The sequence below is a fragment of the Trichoderma virens genome (assembly GCF_000170995.1).
Source record: "Trichoderma virens Gv29-8 chromosome Unknown TRIVIscaffold_4, whole genome shotgun sequence".
Classification (NCBI taxonomy): domain Eukaryota; kingdom Fungi; phylum Ascomycota; class Sordariomycetes; order Hypocreales; family Hypocreaceae; genus Trichoderma; species Trichoderma virens.
The window spans coordinates 210,460-227,819 of NW_014013745.1; the positions used below are offsets into that span (position 1 = coordinate 210,460).

The window sequence follows — 17,360 nt, forward strand, 5'->3', positions numbered from 1 at the left end:
GCTATATTATACAAATACTAAGCGTGATTTTACAATTTTTCATATCAGAAACATGACAGTCACGTTGGCAAGGAACAGAACATGTGAGGTGCAAAATTGTCTCATTAACCTCGACCCTGACGCGGAGCTCAAAGTCAGGGAGGACCGCTAGCGACCCTGTAAAATAAATTTTCTCTTTTTTTTGGCCTGCGTTGCGCCCCCAGGGCTGTGCAGCGTTTCTCATGTCTTCGTCAAAAGGAAAAAAGAAGAAAGAAGCAAAAGCCAGAAGCACGCTCTGATTTCCAATCTTGTCCGAGATGTAATACCAACAATACTCGATCCGTAAGCAAATGCCTTGTGTCCAGGTAATCTTCCATTTTATCCATTTCGTAAATTGTATCCAAAGCCCAAAAAGAAACCGTAATGCTGAAGCAAACCAAGTAGACCCCGTTCTGAAAAGCCTCCCGGGCTGTCATTTCCCCATCTTTTTCCATGGTGCTGTAGATTTATCAAATCCGACTTGGCATAAACACCAGGACGCGATCTAGCGCCGTAGAAATGAAAGCAGAGTGGAGTTCCGAGACTTGGAATAAAGCCAAGAAAATGTGCAAAACACACTCAATGCAAGCAGTCCGTACAAAAAAAGATTGCGGCCCGTAGATGAAGCAATTATAAGACTCCCGTAATTCGCACTCATCAGAACACCGAACAACAAAAAGCGGTAAAGAGCAATGAAAAAGCAACCAAATGCTTGCTCGCGCTAATATTGATCTGATTTATTATTTTGATTCTTTGATTTGTTGTTTGTTTTTGTTTTTTTCATCCTCCGCTTTCCAACGGCGGGATTACTCAGCCCGTGCCGAAAGCTGAAGTTGTTCTTATACCGTCTTGGGTGAACGGTTATTGGTGACATCAATGACGTCGTCCAAGTGGTTGCACATGGCGACGAACAGGTCGAAGAACAATTTGCTGCCGCCAGCCTCCATCTCAGCTTGCATGGTGCCGCTACGCTTGAACGTCTTGCGGCAGCGGATGATTAGAGCAAGGTAATGAGCACGGAGGCGGCTGTCCGTGTCGGGCGTGTTGGCGTAGGCGTACTGGGCGGACCGCAGGATGGTGCCGACGTCAATGCCGGCATGCAGCCCTTGCTTGCGCAAAGCCAGACGCTTAAGCTCCTCGAGGCCGTACCTGTCCGCGGCGCAGTAGATGACTGTGTCACGCAGGATCTCGGCCCCCACGCTGGAGAGATAGACGGCGGCATCGGAGCCCGTGCCGGCGCTGTCAGGGGTTGGTGGTGGCTTTTGAGGAGTCCTCATGCGGTCCTCGAGCTCCCAGGAATTACGGTGCCTGTTGTGAACCAGGCGCGGGTAGTAATCCCCCTTGTAGAGATACTCGAGCACGGCCGAGAAGATCTCGGGCTCCTCGTCAGGAAGGGAGATTCTCTTGTTGAGGGCATCAGACGAGTCCTTGCTGCAGGCCGCCTCAAAGAAAGGCGACTGGCTGAGGACGTCCTCATGTGCCGCAAACAGACGCCCCTCACGGCCAATAGTAAGAGTGACAATCGGCGAGGGCGTGATGTTGATGGGCTGAGTAGGTGCCGCTTCGTGCTCTATGATAGAGCTCTGCAGCTTAGACACCTTTGCTTTGACATGCTCCTTGGCGGAGCCTGGCTTCTTTAGTCTTTGCGACTTGTCCACCCGGTTCTGGTCCTGGGACCGGAATGCGCGCTTGAACATTTTGGCGGGTATGTATTTGAAGTGACTAAAGAATGAGGTATCTTTGTGGGAGTTGTGATGGCTGTGCATAAGATGAGGCACGGCAAGACGCTCTCTCACGGTCTGCAGAAGACTAGCATATATATTGACTAAGAGAGCGACGAATAAAGGAATGAGCGGAAGGATTGAGAGCTGTTGAGCTGTTGAGAATGATGAGATGAATGAGTGAATGACGCACAAAAGAAAAACGATTGTCGGGGTCCGGGCGCGGAAAGACCACCTTCTTATAATCAAGAAGATGATCTCTTCGCGAGAGCTTTGCGACCCTATTTGGCTTGCGTGTGGGGAGGAGAGGAAGCGGAACAGAAACAGAGCAGCGCAGAACGGGCACGGCTCCACTATTTGTACCTCTGCAGGCCCCCAACAGGTACCGATTGACCGTGAATCTCGCTGCCAGAATGGGTGTCTCAGCCACGGCGGCAGCCAGCAGCAGAGCAGGTACTGAGTACCTGAAGCGCCGTGGGAAAGCTACCAGCGGGCGGGTTGCCGACACCTGGGCGTGGCCATGCATGTCGACATCATCCAATGGGCAGGGCTGGCCAGATGACTGGACGGCAGCTCGAGGCATCGCCCCCCTCACGGATGAATACAGTACACTACAGTGCAGTACAGCAGACGGCAGAGATAAGTGAACCTAGTTGCTGCTCACCAATCGGGGAACCGGAGGCGCTGAATAAGACGGCAAGTCAAATCAGTGGGCAACAAGTGTCGTGAACAAGAGCACGCCCAATCTGAGCACCGAATCAGGGGAATGTCTCGCCCTCTTCTCTCCTTGCATTCATTACATTACAAGTACATTGGTGGTATCTCGGGTCACCTACAGGTCACATTGGGGGACTCGGTCATTTGTCGCTCCGAATAACGCTCTCCTTTCTTCTTTTTTTTTTTTTTTTTTTTTTTTTTTTTTTTTTTTTGTTGCATCATTTATTCCCTATTTTGGATGTGTACCATACTCTTCTCCTCTTCGTGACCACGAATCATCTGCCACCTTAAGACTCGAAGCGTTTCTTTTTTCCAAGCCTAATTATAGGCAAATTGCAACTCGCTCTCCCATCGAAGCGACCCACTACAACAGCCTTCCAAGGTTGTTTACTTCTTCCGTAGTATAGTGGTCAGTATGCAAGCTTGTCACGCTTGAGACCCGGGTTCAATTCCCGGCGGGAGAGAAGAAACCGCCAGCTTCGAAATCTTTTTTGGCCTTTTTTCTTATTTTTGCTCATCAAAGCCATAGCATTCAGTGTTATTCCGTCTCATTTTTGGCCGTTATTCCCCCTCCTTGATTTGGAAATGGCACGCGCTACATTGGGCGGAATCTTGCTGGTACCGCTACCACGTGGTTCCGCCAAACCCCTCTTTCAACAAGGTAGAGGCAAAGTACCTGTGACGTGTTCCATGGAGGGGTTCAGCTCCAGAGGCCTCAACCTCCTATCGCCTCACTCTGAATCGCCCATGGCAACGTTTCGTCCCCTGCGATCCAAACGCCATCTGCCACGCAGACACCCATCTCGACGTGACCAAACAGATGACCAGATGCAATGGGCGTGTCGACGTGTACCCGTCATCTCCACAAACTGTTTCAACTCCCATCCCCATCTCCTACGGGGAACCCCTTACAAGGAGCACAACATGTCAGCAGTAGAAGATTGTGGATTGGTTCTAGTCAGGAACGCAAGCACTTCTAAAATTGGTTCTAGGTTAAAGAGAATACTCTAGAGCTGCTCTCCCCACACTGACAACTCATCAATGAGGCTTTTTCATAGGGCGAAACCATTACCGCCGAGTATCGGTCAAGACCCTTGATGCGTCACACTACCAAAGGATGCCTCCGATTCATCCAGACTCGAGGAGTCACGATCGTTACCCCTCCATCCAGTGTTGCCATCATCATTACCCCTCCATCGATCTCTGCATCTAGGCCCCAAGAGGGGCTTCTTGAATGATGACGTGGGGTCGAACGAGCGTCTCTCGCACGCCAACGAAGCCCTGCATGAAGATGAACACTGTAACCATTGTTAATCTCTCAACGCAGAGGCGGCAGTTGCAAGGCCTTACTAATTGGGGCCAGAAGGACGAAGCCGATGCAGTATGCCGTTACCGCTTCTTGGGAGCCAACCTCTGCTTCATCAAGCCAGAAGAAGGGGTACACGCCAGTGGCGGCATGCCCAATGATGGCCCAACCGAGGTAGAGGCCAGCTAACACAACAAGGGCGAAGAGATAGGCGCCAATGGTCTATAGAGTCACGTCAGTTGGGCATCTGACAGCAGTGCCTCTCATTTTCCAACTCACAAAGGGGCGTTTGATACTGTTGAGAAAGAGTATCTCAATCACCATGATGATTGACGTGATCCCATACAAGTTGACAATGGCAAAGGCTTTGAGCCACCCTTGTCCAAAAAGATCACTGACTAGAAGGCTATGTTAGCAGAGCCTTGTGCCCGAGGTCATGAAAAAATCTTCCTACATGGTGCTGCCGCTACTGCAAGCAGTCTTCCATCGTTGCCGTCGTCATCGTTCACCAAGTCGTGCGGCCGCGTGATGAACCAGTAAATTGCCGTATTCATAAAAGAGAAGACGACAGTAGTAAAGTAAAACAGGGTAAAGTAAAACTGCTTGCGCAAGCTGGCCAGGTTTCTGGGCAGAGACATGAGACTAACGACCCACCATTCAATACCTCCATCGATTTCATCGGCATCTGGATAGTACAAGTGGGTGAAAGTCCACGACTGATGTCAAAAAGCCCAACGTTAGACGTTTGTGACAACTCGAAGGGGCTGTGCATTTGACCTACAAACGTGATTAAAAAGTACAAGAGAACCAAGGCGCCGCTGATGATGGCAAAATCGAAGAAGAGTCGAACGTTTGTCTCAGTTGTAGCCTGCGTAGTCTCGTAGTTCAAAACCAAGATGGCAGCGGCGATGAGATAGGCAAGGATGAGGCCGCGGAAGAAGACGAGCACGTTTTGCGGTATGAAGCACCACGGAGAATGGCTGGCGCGTAGAAAAACGGGCTGCTCACAACGGCTCATTAGCAGAGAGCCGATACTGTGTGAATGCTGCGCTGCGTGTACTCACATGGTCCTGTAGAAGAGCTGGGCCTGCGAGGCCGTTGCTGCCAGCGAGTAAAGGCGTGGAGTCCATTGTTTTATTGCAATAGTATACCGACAAATATGGAATATATGCGTGAACACGGTAATGCCGTAATGATGCTTCAGAGAATAAGCTCCGTTTTGGTCAATTCGTGGAGCTGAGGAGGTGAATAAGAGGAGATTGTATGCGATAGGTTGAGCTCCAACAGCGCGAGAAGGGGGAGATGCTATGTGTTGTTACGGGTGAAGTTGCAAAGTGGCTTTCATCTCCGATTGAAATACGACAGTACACATAAACAAAGCTGGTTTGGACTGGGAAAGAGAGCTGCGATACCTTGTAGATGGGAAGGCTCAAAGGCAAATAATATCTTCCACCAACCACCAAAATGGAAAGCGAGCTTCAACTCTTCAGCCATTGTTTTTTATTGCATTTGTTTTCCTTGTTTACATTTGTTATACATTCAGTAGCATCGTAACTGGTCGGTCCAGATGGTTCAGCGGCAGGTCAAGTCCGTTGCCTTCAGTCATTCCTCTTATGCGAACTTGCCGCGCCCTCCTTCTGCATGCCCTCACACCCAGTCAACTTCCCAGCCCACTCTTCGGCCTTTCCATATCCTTGATTTGGGTCTCTCTTCTCGCCAGCCTTTCTCATGGCGTCGAGGGCAGCCGCTTTGTCATGTGCTCCTGAAGCTGACCAAGACTGCGAGCCGCTGATGCTGCCAATGGTAGCCTGTAAGTGCATGAATGGTTAGCAGATGATGAGAATGATGGGGAGGATCAATGCAGCATCTTGGGGAGCATTGACTCCATACCTCTCCGACACCTTTGAGATACTGAGCATGAGCGCCCATCAGGCCCGTTTCCGGCTGCTGCGGCTGCTGGTTACTGTTGTTGCCGCTGCCCTCCATGATTGCAATTGGAATATCCGGGTCTAGGGTAGGTATGCAATTGAACTGGTATACTTTGGTTTTGATGTGACGGAATTCGTTGCAATTCTCTGTTCCGCGGTTGAAGATGGTATCTTAGCAGCGACCGGAGCAGCTGGAAGAACCACAGATGCCTCCCCTTAATTTATACCATCCTCCCAACCTCTAGATTACAAGCGATGACATACAAGCTTTCAATGGCTTCCTTGTCCATGACATCAGATCGGCCCCCGCAGATCGAACTTGACAAGCTTGAATCCCGAAGCCTCCCAAAAACAGCCCGAGGTACGTACCGACCAGAAGCTCCAAGCACTGGTGGGGCTGATGGCCCAGCTCGGCGTCTGATTGGCTTGGGAGCTTCCAAAGAGCCACCATGTCCATATCGTGTCCATCGATTTTGGGCCCATCAAATGCCTGCAATTGCCATCTGGCCATCACATAAACAACCAAATAAACAAACAAACAACCGCCTTGTCTGCATCTTGGCCCGTCTGGCGACTCTCCCTCCGAATCGGCAATCAGAATCTCCAACCCGAATCACTGCGAATAGAGGCGCAATGTTTGCAGGTCTCCAGAACCCGCGGAATTTTGCCGCCCAGCTCATGAACTTTGGGCTGGTGCTGTCCACGGCATTCATGGTGCGTTGCTCTATTCTATTCTGTTGTATTCTATACCATTACAGACGTGGAAGATGAGATGAATCTGACTGCTTGCATAATAGATGTGGAAAGGTCTCTCCATTATCTCCGATTCTCCCTCTCCCATCGTCGTCGTCCTCAGTGGCAGCATGGAGCCGGCATTCCAACGAGGCGATCTGCTCTTACTATGGAACCGCGAACTGATTAGCGAAACCTCTGTCGGCGAGATTGTTGTTTATAATGTCAAGGATAAGGAGATTCCAATTGTTCATCGAGTCGTGCGGAAATTCGGTCATGGGTTGGTAATGCCTTGCTTCGACAGGGTGACATTTGCTAACCCTTTTTCTAGTGACAAGGCAAAGTTTCTCACAAAAGGAGACAACAACGTAGCAGACGATACTGAACTCTTTGCCAAGGGCCAGGACTACCTGGAGCGCTCCGATATTATCGGCAGTGTGGTTGCATATGTACCTTTTGTGGGCTATGTCACCATCCTGCTCTCGGAGTACCCATGGCTGAAGACGGTAATGCTGGGCATAATGGGCCTCATGGTAGTGTTACAACGGGAATAAAAATATTATGCCAAGTATATGGCGAATTTGAAGAAGAAGAAATATTGGACCGCAGTCAAGACAGGGAAGATGACCGGTATGCCCGCCATTTTCGATATTCTCGTGACAGGTGCTAAAGATTTCCCAGGTGGCTCCGGGTCTAAAGTGGCAATGAGTAAAAGGATAGATTTTGAGGCTATGCTGTGATGATCCGGAAATGGAAATGGCCGAGTCAAATGGCAAAGCCGCTCTCCAACCCTTTGAGACTCTCCTTTATACCCCAAACCCGGTATGGGCCATGAAGGAGAATCTCAGACATTTGGGTAGTGGTTTTGGTATTTGAAGTGGTGCTTCTATTTTCTGCACTGCTGTTGCTCAGACTTGATACTGATTGCAGTATTGCCCCGAGCTGTGTCAGTTGGTGACACTGGCCTATTCTTTTTTTACTCCCAGTTCTCCATAATTGCTGGATGCCGCCTCTTAGCTGCACATGCACAGACTAGAATCACATTAGCTGCGGCTAAGAGCTGCGGTTGGCGACAGGAGGCGCATCATGGATGTGGATCCTCCTCGCCACCATTCTCGTGCACTTTTTGCTAGCTCTAACAGAAAACACATGGGGGTGGCCTTGGCCAATTTCCCCGTTTTGCTGTGATGTCGCTGCCTTTATTAGCCTGGGCGCCAACCCTCTCTTGAATGTTGATTGCTTTTCTCTCCCGTAGTCATTCGCTTTGTCGTTCGTTTTCGCAGCGCAAACATACACACTCGCTTTTGTGCCACTTTTGGTTACAGTCCGTCGTTTTGAATACCCTTCGTTTCTCTACGCATTTTCTCGATAGTTAATTTTACCGTCTGAGGAGATTAGCGCAGCTTCTACACACCAGCACACATTCGTTTTTTCTTCGCGACTCTTTGCCAATTTAACTCATAATTTCGTCGACAAACCCGAGACATTTTGTCGTTATGGCTTCCCAGGAGACCCCCCAAGTCACCGAAAAGACGGTTCAGAACACTGCAGTCCCCGTTGTTGCAATGCCCGTTCCGGCGCATTCGCTTCCCCAGGAGCTGGTTGCTACTGGATACCAGCCTTACTACCAACCTTATCCAGGCCAGCAGCCCGTGTCACAACCGCCAGTTGAGTCGCGAATGGATGGGTTCACGAGACTGGGATTCCATGGCGCTGGTGTTCTTTTAGGCGCCATCGGCTTGGGCCTCTCTTTGGGGTCTCTGCAGGGTGGCAACATCAGTGGTGCTATTGCCGCAGCCCCTCCTGTATGTTTGGCCCTCTCGATTATCTCACACGATTTGTATGAATGATGCTGACTTGGATACCCTAGGCTGGTATTGCTATGGTATGGAGTCTTGCAGAGGTGATCACTAGGGCCGTTCGGAAATTTAAGTCTGGTATTCACCCTGGTGCACATGTCGGCGTGTGCCTCATCCTCTGGATGCTTTCCAGCGTCATGGGCGGCATTCTCTGCACATACGTCGCCCTGAATCCCTACCGAGATGACCAAGACTGCGGCACCTATACTTATACGGACAGCTACGGAAACCGGCACACATCCAGCAGCTACTGTGATGAGTATTCGGATCCCTATCCTCGGGGCAAACTCCTCGGCGCAGCCGTCATCACTTGCCTCATCTTTGGGCTGTACTTTGGCCTCTTCATCGACGCCTGCATCAACACGCACAGACGCAATGTCGCCGCCAAGCGCCCCATCATGATGATTGCACAGCCGCAGAACTGGCCTGCTGCTGCTCAGGGATGGCAGCCGATGCAGAACGTTGCGTCTACGGAGGCTGTTCAGATGCAGACTCCTGCTGCTGCCGCCACACAGGCCCCAGTGATTAGGGAGTATTATGCCCCGGCTTAAAGGAAGAGAATCTATCTAGGCTGAGAAGCGAGACAAGAGATGGAAATGGTCATGTAATGGAGACTTTTTTGTTTTTCGAGTTTATTGGCGATATGATTCTACGAAGTGCTTGGCCTGGGCTGGCTACAACTTAGACCACGTACACCACTATAATGATACCTAATACCTTGCAACGAGCCTGAAACTGAATCAGCCTTTCAACAGTGTCTCTTTTCGTAACTATCTGCCGAGTCGCTATCTATCCCATTTTTTTTCTCTTCAGCCCGATGGGGCCTCTTGCTGCCTATTCACCGGGCACCCTGCAACACGACTCCATCCAGACCCTCTCTCAGACCATTGGAAAATTAAGCTACCCCTGGCTCCTTTCCAAAACAGGAAATAGCCGAATCAAGGTTGTCTCTCAATCTGGATATTACCCAGCCAATGGGCGCTCAAGCAGCGCCATTCGCACCAATCACGTCAATTGTAGCGATAGAACGACACAACCCTTGATGGACAGGGGTTCGTCTTGGGTCTTACACAGATGTTACCGCACGTACTTGTACGGAGCAGTTCCTCTTTTTTATTATTTAGCGAAGTGCCGGTCTGGAGGGCTGAGTCGGCTTTAGTGTCTTGGGAGAAGAAGTTCGATACGAGACACCTCGTGAGTCAACCAAGTTTTATTTCCCTTGTTTAATGCTTGGGGTTGTCATCACTGGCTTCTTTTTCTCTTGGCACGATTCGTATTGGAAGGGTTTACGTGGTGTTTTTTTGTGTTGGCTTTGGCGCATTGTTGCTTGTTGCCTGTTGCATTGGTTTAAACGCCGATGGCGATATAACTCGGTGAATATTTATTCTGTTTGGAAAGGGCGCTTTCGCTTTGTCCCGCCGCTGTTCGAAGGCGACACATTCGCTCATTTCAACCCATTCCGCCTTTTTCGCTCCTTCGAATCGAGGAGCAGGAGTTGACCTAAGGAGAACAACCTCATCCGACTCAATCTCCCGCATCAAACCTTCGGAATTCCATCCTCAATTCCAACTACCGCAACAATGTCTTCCGCCTCCTCCTCCCAGCAGGCTCCTCCTCCTCCTCCCCCAGAGCCGCAGACGCTCCCTCCCCCTCCCGCGCAGCCACCCGTCGCGATGCCGCCCTTTGGCCAGATGCCTTTGCCGCAGGGCTTCCAGCCGTACGTGTACGCCGCGACCAACGCAGTGTCGTATGTGCCGCAGCAGGCCTTTGAGACGCCGAAGCCGAAGCCGAACAAGGCCTGGGAGATTATCAAGATGGCGCTCCATATTTTGTCCGCTGCTCTCGGGGCGGCGGGAGTGGGATTGGGCTTTAGCAGTCTCAACTTTACGTATTTCACTTACACCGTCGTCATAGCCACCGCTCCTCCTGTAAGTTTCAATTCATCTCTCTCTTTTCAAATTCCTCATAACAAAACTAACTCAATTCGAAAACAACAGTGCATCATCGCTCTCGTCTGGAGCATCTCAGAACTCATCACCCGCGTAGCCCGCAAACTCAAAAGCGGTATCCATCCCGCCGCCCACATCGCCCTCTGCCTCATCATCTTCCTCGTCGCAACGATCCTCACCTCCCTCTTCGGCCCCTGGTTCCAGAGCTCATGGGGCAGCTACGACGACCCCAGCTCCAGCTCCCAGAGCTGCGGCTACCGCTACAACGCCACGCTCGACACAATGGTCTACTCGTGCACCGGCGATAGCAGCGACGATGAGGCTGCGCAGCGCGTGTTTGACCATGAGAGGAGCGTTTCGATTGCTGCGGCGGTTGTCACGTATCTTATTGCTGCAATCAATTTCGCGCTGTTTGTGGGCGCTTGTGTGGATACGTCGAGGGCGAATACTGTTGCGTCGCGACCTATCTATGTTATTGCGCAGCCGCAGATGATGCAGGGATGGCAGCCGATTCCACAGGTTCCTATCCAGTATCCGCCTGCTGTTCAGCAGCCTCCAGCTCGGGATGTGGCCCCTACAGAGAGCGAGAGCGAGAGCGAGAGCCAAAACAAGAGCAAGAACAAGGGCAAGGGCAAGGAGCCTGCGCTGAATGATATCGTGGAGCAGAATGAACCCAGCGGTTCGCAAGCATGAAGAAGTGGTCAAGGAGAGGGATGTAAAGTTGGATAATAATGGTGAGGACGAGTGAATTTCTTGGAGAAATAATAAGGCGTTGGTTGTGCTCAGCATGTTGAATATACCCGTAAGTTCATAAAGTACAAGTCTCTTACATATAGAAACCCATGATAGATACTAGTAATTAATACAATAATGTCCTGCAAGTCAATAATAAACAGGAATACTATGTCCATGCGATCAATCCATACAATTTAAATCAACAAAAACAAAAACCATAAGAAATAAGAAACACCCAATAAACCTTGCACTCCCACATCGCCAAAATCCTGAATCATGGGTATCTCATCCCTTTCCCCCCAAACCCATATTTCTTTTTCTTTTATACCTAGGTCGTGGCATCGTCATTTTTCCAATTATACTGCAAAGCAGTTTGTGTTCAAGAACATGTATGTCCAGAAGAAAGTAGAAGCAGCGCAAGAACAAGCCTGCATCGATCCATTTATACATCATCCGGGTCATCCCAGCGCCTCGCCACCAGTCTTCGCACCTTCTTAGGACTGCTAGGCCCGTTACGAGCTCCGTCGGCGCTGATCTTTATGCGTTCAAACTTGCGGCTGATGCTCGACACACTGTCGGGCTTGGATGGGCCGCCGTTGTTACCGGGCATGGCAAAGTCCTCGCGCTCCTCCAGGGGCTTCCGCTTGCTGGGACTGCGGTTTGCGAGCTCCCTCTTAAGGATGATGTTTTCACGCCGCAGACGCTCGACTTCCTGTGTGAGATTCTCCACCAGCACGTTTTCTTTGTCGAAATCTTCCTCAAAGCCCGTGTCCAGGCCGCGCTCCAAGATGTCAACCTTGCGGTCCCAGTGCTCCTCATGGCGTTCCTTTTCGATCTGCATAGATGCTTTGAATCGAGCCAGCTCGGTGGCAAGGCGCTGCTCGAATTCAAGCGCACATTCCTCTCGGACGGCTGCTTCCATGTCAATCATGCGATCCTCCATACTAAGGAGGTGAGCCTCGGCCACAATACGGGCTTCACTCTGCATTTCGCTTTCTTGGCGCAGCTGCTCAATCTCTTCGCTCATCCTCGCGATTTCCAACGCGGCGATCTCCATGGTTACTCTCTCGTCGGTGGCATTAAAGGGCGAAACGTGGCTTCTCATAGATCCAAAGCCAGCGTTACCAAACGGCCGGTTGTGGTGCGTAGAATTCGTGGGACTCGGCGCTAGCATATTGCCAGTAAATGATGGCGCACGGGGAACAGTGACGTCCCGAGCAAGAGCGCTGTAGCGAAGGATCTGGGATGTTGCGTTGAAGTCGCCCAGAGGATCAGCCGTAACAATCATGATACCTCGTTGGGGGTTTCGGCGAGGGTGAGAGTAAGAACCCGCTGTGGATGGGAACGAGTTGGAGAAGAGGATCTCGGTAAGCTTGCATTGTCTGTAAGGGACAACATTGGCCTGCTGCAGAGTTAGAAACTTCCTCTTGGGTTTCATGTCTATAAGGGGGGAACCATAGAAGTAGAAAAACCTACCCTGCCAGCGCTGATCTCACTTTGGCTTTGAAGACACTGGCCAAGGTACATGAGACTCTCGTTAATCTTTCCCGCTTCCACCAATGTCGCGCCTTGAGTCTTTGCATCCCTCGCCCTCTCACTTCCTGCGAGATCGACAATGGTAAGCTTGCTTCCACTCCACGAGTTGTTCTTCCAGCCAAAGGTCCTCTTCTTGACTTCGAAGCAGAAGAAGCCATGGCTCCTGCTCGAGACACTATTGCTCCCCGTACCAGCCACTCGTCTTTCCTGCAGACCAGCCTCAAGCACCAGGAGGGCTTCTCGAACATCGGTACAGACCACCTTGCGAAGACCGGCAACTACCTTGCGATCAGGGGACAGCTCAGTAGGTTTGAACAAAAGAGGTCGGCGGCGGTAGTCTTTGTTGGACCCGGATTGGCTGGACGGGGTGAGGAGGTCGTAGATGCGGTCGTTGTGAACTTCGTACATTGATACAATGACAACGTATTCGGCGGCGGTATCGCAAGGCACAACGAAGTCGCTAACGTCGGGAGAATAGGGAAGCGAATTGAGTAGGGTTGAATTTCGGCGCAGGGTTCGTCGTTGACTCGAGACAAACGTCGTACTTTCGCCCTTTATGTTTTGTTTAGCTGTTGTCTTGAGACGACTGGCGGCTGTCAATGACATGAATGGCCGCTCCAACGCCCGCTTGGGCGACGGAATACGGGCAGTTGTGCTGGATCTGCTTATTCCCAGAGACTGCTGCGCCGAGCAATCCTACTGCCCCTTGGCATGCAGCGTCTCCTCAGCCTCGCTGACAGGCCTGACACTTTTCGGGCTTGTCATTACCGACTCGGGAAAGGATCCAGGCATTTGCTGTATTCTTCGCGGAACTTTACTGGGAGTGGACGTCTTGGCAGACGAAAGGGTTGACTGGGTTCGTACCATCATGGGCGTGGTTGATCTGGAGCCGGAGCCACGATATGTCGTCTGTCCCGCATCCCCGTTCATCCCATCGAGAAAGTACGGTGCCGTGATGAGGGTAGATTCGGACGCATCACATGCTTGCAGAGAGTCGAGGGTTGGCGACTGGGCAGACTCGACCATGTTGTCGCTGATTGATCGGAAGACGACGTCCACGGCCAGCTGAGTGAGGCCTCGCTGGTTGCGGCTGCCAAGGATCGTATGCGTCTGCCACGAGGTTAGATGGACAAGGACGCATAGCGTTGCATCTCCCGCCGCTCTCTGCGTACCTTGCCTGAGCCCGTGACACCAAGCGTGGCCACGACAGCATCTGTCCCATCGCCGCCCTGGGGCGCCAGCACGCCCTCAATCAGCGACGATGTATCCGTGTCGTGGAAGACATCGAGCTGGCCGGCGTCCTCTTCAAAGACCTGCGTGAAGCCAAACCGTTCGATGGCCCTCCGTCGATCCGGTGGTGGGTTGAGCGTGATGTGGGACGGATGCAGATTGTCTCCAGCGGGCTCAACGTCAAGGATGCGCTCTGTCTGCGGCGCCCCTGGATACGGCGGGCGAAGTCGAAGATAGACCTGGAACAGGTTTTGGGATCTGGATGCTGGGTCCATACCGATGCCTCGCGTCGAAAGGAAAAGCAAAGAGAAAATGATGCTGCAGGCGCTGATAGCGGGAGACTCGTTTGACGAGGTTCTGATGATGCACCCCCCTGGGCCCGGATTATTCTTGTATGCGATGCTCCACTGTTTATTATGCTGTCAACCGCTTTTAGGGGACCGCTGGCCCGGCAACGCCGCCAAGCGCCACTCCGCTTAGACGCGCGGGTGAGGCGCACGCTGCCGGACTTTAGCCTGCTGCCACCAGCCCCAAAGTTCAAGCCTCAGGCCGTCTTTCTAGGCCTAGAGTGGCCTGTGCCTCTCGGTCCCGAAGCGGCGCAGCAGGACAGGCAAAGCAGCGGGAGCTTCCACCTGGCAGCCTGACTCCACCCCCTCATTTCACAATCTAGGACTTTCATCTCTCATGCACATGCATGTGCTTCAACTCGGCCGTCAACTCAACTCAACAGCGTCGCTGTGCTTCGCGCCTCATCATCGACCAGACGGAAGATGCTGGAATCTTCTCTCTCTCATCAAATGCCTCATTTCTGCGCTCTACGCTCTCCTGAAACGATCCTTCAAAGGGCGCGCGACTTGTCCAGTCGGCTTGTCGTTCATGATGCTCGTCATTAGGCAGACTCAGCAGCGGCTGGCTTGGATTGGATAATGGTGCCTAGCGTTTGAGGAACCATGTCCTCCCAAGACACCTGACCACCAAAGTTGGCGGACTGCAACTCATTTGAGCGAGCCTTTCCATGCTTTTCGCCACTCTTCCAATTCAACAAGGGCTGAGAAGATGCGTTCATTACTATTACTCAAGTCTGAAAGTGGTTACAGGTCGCTGCGCGAAACACAAAAGATTCCCTGCAATCAACTCGGTCACGTCACTCAACAAAAAACGCCATACACCATACGCCGTTCCCATTGTCGTCACAGATAGCCATCTGCCCACCTTTTCTTCTTCTCTCTTTACGGGTCAACGCTGTCACTTGTCTACTACTTGAATTTCATTCGCTCAATGTATGCCATCGCATACTCCACTATCGAGAGTCAGTATGCACCACTCAAGTGATTGGGCTCACCCCCTAGAAGTGGCTTACATTGTGTGTCCATCTTCTCATGTCCTGCCATATGCCACGTTTCATTGATTCTGCCCTCCTCATCAACGCAGCAGGGACAGAACTCGAAGTGGGTTGGCATTGGTGAGAGCTCGGGCATCGGCAACAGCCGGTCCCGTGGTGTGCTGGGTGCATTGGATCTGTTTGATCTCCTGCTCTGTGCAAACTCTTCATCGTCATAGGGAGTTTCGGCAAGAAGTTCTTGCTGAGGCACTGCGATTGGATCACACCAAGCGCCAAATCCTCGAAGATCGCGACTTCTCTCTGTTCTGGTGGCGCTGGGGAAGGGCTCAACTTGGCCACGGCGATATCGTTGAGACTCATCAGGGGGAGGGGAGGGCAGATGATGTTTCCTGGACTTTCTGGGCTCTCTAGCCAACTCCTGACTTCTAACTCCCCTTGAGCTTGAAGACACTGACGGCTGTACTAGGACGGAATCGAGTTCACGTGACGAGCGATGTGATGAGGAGTACTGGTCAGCAGCTTCATACTCTTCTGAGTAGCGACGACGCTTCGTTGAATGAGCTGAGCGATAATCTCTGTGGCTCTTATGCGGCATGAGATCATCAATGGCGGCGTTGTGGATTCGAGACTCCATATGGCTGTCTCGGGTCCTCCTGGGGTCGGCCCTGTGATAGTCAAGGCTCATGACAAGGTCCCTAGGGGAACACAGCGACATCCTGTCCATGTTGATGGAGCTCATGGTTCTATCGATGGTTCGAGTTGCTATGCTGGCAGCTTCTTGGAGTTGGACCTATCCTTGGTTGCATCGGCAGGCAGTGGTAGGCAAGGGGGGAGGCGACGGCGAGGTGTTGTCCGAGAACTAATAGGAGGAAGATGTATAGGGGGATGCAACAGCAAGACTCTGTGAGATGAAAGTCTGAAAGATGTTTTGATGTTGGATTCTGTTGAGATTGGAGTTGTCGAGTGTGAAGAGGGGAGAGTAACGGGGAGGAGGGTAGTCGGGAGGGGACGGCTTTTATACCCTGGGACCCCGAGGAGGCCCCTCGCTGTCAGCCAATGAGGGCTCCCTATCTGACACTACCTCCCCCGACCTGCCTCATCCTCCTGACATCTCTGCACATGCTACCCTTTGTCATCACCATCATTTACTTGCATCAACTCCCCAGACATGCTGGCTCTCCATTATTTGGACTATTCCCATCGTCGGCCGTCATATCCCCCCTGATGCATACACACACACACACACACACACACATACATGGCACACTCTTGGGCAGCTGGCCGTCGCTGGCATCAAGACTCAGTTCATCAAGGATGAAGATGCCGAAAGAGGATTCTGCTGTTGCAAGTGTTGATTTACTTGCTTTTACATTCCGTGCAGGCATGCAAACCTTTTTTTCCTCGTCACAGTCGTGCCGTTCTGCCAGGGGCATCTCCTACCATCTCCCCCAAAGTCCTAGACACTTTCTTGTGCTACGACGTTTGGTTTACAATGTAGCCTTGCAATTTCCTTGCTCTATTGGCCAATTGGGGTCGAGTTTCGGCCATGCCAGTGTCGCGTGCTGCCAAACGTGCCAAACGCATTCCCCGGAAGCCTGGCATCGCTTAGATGCAATGAGGCCTTTTCTCCCTCATGCATAACACATCATACCCTGACACCACCCATTTGGCTATTCCCATGCCGTCGGCTTCAACCCAATCAAATAATTGCCTCTGTTGTCATTGCTCACAATTCATGTTCTGGATTCTCTTCCATTGTCGTCGCCTTGCTCAGTCAATGGCAACCGTAGGCTTGTCGTACCAGGACAGCATCATCGAATTGGACGATTCCCGTCTTTTACAGTACTTCATAGTAAACAAGTATCTAAATCAATTAAATCAATTGACATTGACTATATACAAACTAAGTGAAGTATCTCTGTGAAAACAGTTGGGCGTCGTCCATGGTCAAGTGTCATGAGGTCCTCCAGCTCGCTGAGTCATCCATGCAGGTCGCCCTGTGACTTAGTCAGCGCCCTCTAGTGCGACCCGCATACGACGCATCCACGCAATCATTGACCTTTTCAATGCAGACGCGACACGGCATTTGTCCTAAAATAGAGAGAAAGGATTCTCCTGCCCTCCATCCGAAGCTTCCAGCCGAAACAGAAACAGCTGGCGCGAATAAATGGGCGCTTAAAAGAACAAAAAAACAAGTTTGGTTGAAAAGTGAGGCTCTTTTAAGCGGAGGCCGCAGCGCAGCGCAGAACGGAGAGAGAAAAAACCGGGGAAGAAGAAAAAAAGACGG

General features: G+C 51.5%; 9 protein-coding genes across 9 annotated transcripts; 3 read left to right on the top strand and 6 right to left on the bottom strand.

Moving 5' to 3' along the window:
• Nucleotides 1-83: 83 nt before the first annotated feature.
• Nucleotides 84-778, bottom strand: TRIVIDRAFT_215549 (uncharacterized protein; the record flags this gene model as incomplete). The annotated part of the gene is made up of 1 exon (XM_014102996.1): nt 84-778. The coding sequence occupies one exon, from the start codon at nt 471-473 to the stop codon at nt 231-233; it is 243 nt and encodes an 80-aa protein (XP_013958471.1).
• Nucleotides 779-857: 79 nt separating this feature from the next.
• On the bottom strand, nt 858-2,026 carry TRIVIDRAFT_229793 (uncharacterized protein; the record flags this gene model as incomplete). Its single annotated transcript, XM_014102997.1, has 1 exon — nt 858-2,026. One exon carries the CDS (start codon nt 1,782-1,784, stop codon nt 858-860), a length of 927 nt encoding a protein of 308 aa, XP_013958472.1.
• Nucleotides 2,027-3,665: 1,639 nt separating this feature from the next.
• Nucleotides 3,666-4,892, bottom strand: TRIVIDRAFT_219716 (uncharacterized protein; the record flags this gene model as incomplete). The annotated part of the gene is made up of 6 exons (XM_014102998.1): nt 3,666-3,754; nt 3,807-3,984; nt 4,042-4,160; nt 4,217-4,478; nt 4,544-4,762; nt 4,827-4,892. 6 exons carry the CDS (start codon nt 4,890-4,892, stop codon nt 3,666-3,668), a joined length of 933 nt encoding a protein of 310 aa, XP_013958473.1.
• Nucleotides 4,893-5,360: 468 nt separating this feature from the next.
• Nucleotides 5,361-5,748, bottom strand: TRIVIDRAFT_61061 (uncharacterized protein; the record flags this gene model as incomplete). Its single annotated transcript, XM_014102999.1, has 2 exons — nt 5,361-5,570; nt 5,653-5,748. The coding sequence occupies 2 exons, from the start codon at nt 5,746-5,748 to the stop codon at nt 5,361-5,363; spliced, it is 306 nt and encodes a 101-aa protein (XP_013958474.1).
• A 575-nt stretch (nt 5,749-6,323) lies between these two features.
• TRIVIDRAFT_61062 (catalytic subunit SEC11 of the signal peptidase complex) lies at nt 6,324-6,976 on the top strand (the record flags this gene model as incomplete). Its single annotated transcript, XM_014103000.1, has 3 exons — nt 6,324-6,404; nt 6,488-6,702; nt 6,754-6,976. The coding sequence occupies 3 exons, from the start codon at nt 6,324-6,326 to the stop codon at nt 6,974-6,976; spliced, it is 519 nt and encodes a 172-aa protein (XP_013958475.1).
• A 696-nt stretch (nt 6,977-7,672) lies between these two features.
• TRIVIDRAFT_215551 (uncharacterized protein) lies at nt 7,673-9,023 on the top strand (the record flags this gene model as incomplete). Its single annotated transcript, XM_014103001.1, has 2 exons — nt 7,673-8,227; nt 8,293-9,023. 2 exons carry the CDS (start codon nt 7,919-7,921, stop codon nt 8,830-8,832), a joined length of 849 nt encoding a protein of 282 aa, XP_013958476.1.
• Nucleotides 9,024-9,861: 838 nt separating this feature from the next.
• TRIVIDRAFT_54358 (uncharacterized protein) lies at nt 9,862-10,923 on the top strand (the record flags this gene model as incomplete). The annotated part of the gene is made up of 2 exons (XM_014103002.1): nt 9,862-10,209; nt 10,279-10,923. 2 exons carry the CDS (start codon nt 9,862-9,864, stop codon nt 10,921-10,923), a joined length of 993 nt encoding a protein of 330 aa, XP_013958477.1.
• Nucleotides 10,924-11,074: 151 nt separating this feature from the next.
• TRIVIDRAFT_177878 (uncharacterized protein) lies at nt 11,075-14,006 on the bottom strand (the record flags this gene model as incomplete). Its single annotated transcript, XM_014103003.1, has 4 exons — nt 11,075-12,370; nt 12,442-13,027; nt 13,274-13,611; nt 13,674-14,006. The coding sequence occupies 4 exons, from the start codon at nt 14,004-14,006 to the stop codon at nt 11,408-11,410; spliced, it is 2,220 nt and encodes a 739-aa protein (XP_013958478.1).
• A 614-nt stretch (nt 14,007-14,620) lies between these two features.
• On the bottom strand, nt 14,621-15,797 carry TRIVIDRAFT_198888 (uncharacterized protein; the record flags this gene model as incomplete). The annotated part of the gene is made up of 2 exons (XM_014103004.1): nt 14,621-14,799; nt 15,092-15,797. The coding sequence occupies 2 exons, from the start codon at nt 15,795-15,797 to the stop codon at nt 14,621-14,623; spliced, it is 885 nt and encodes a 294-aa protein (XP_013958479.1).
• Nucleotides 15,798-17,360: the final 1,563 nt, after the last annotated feature.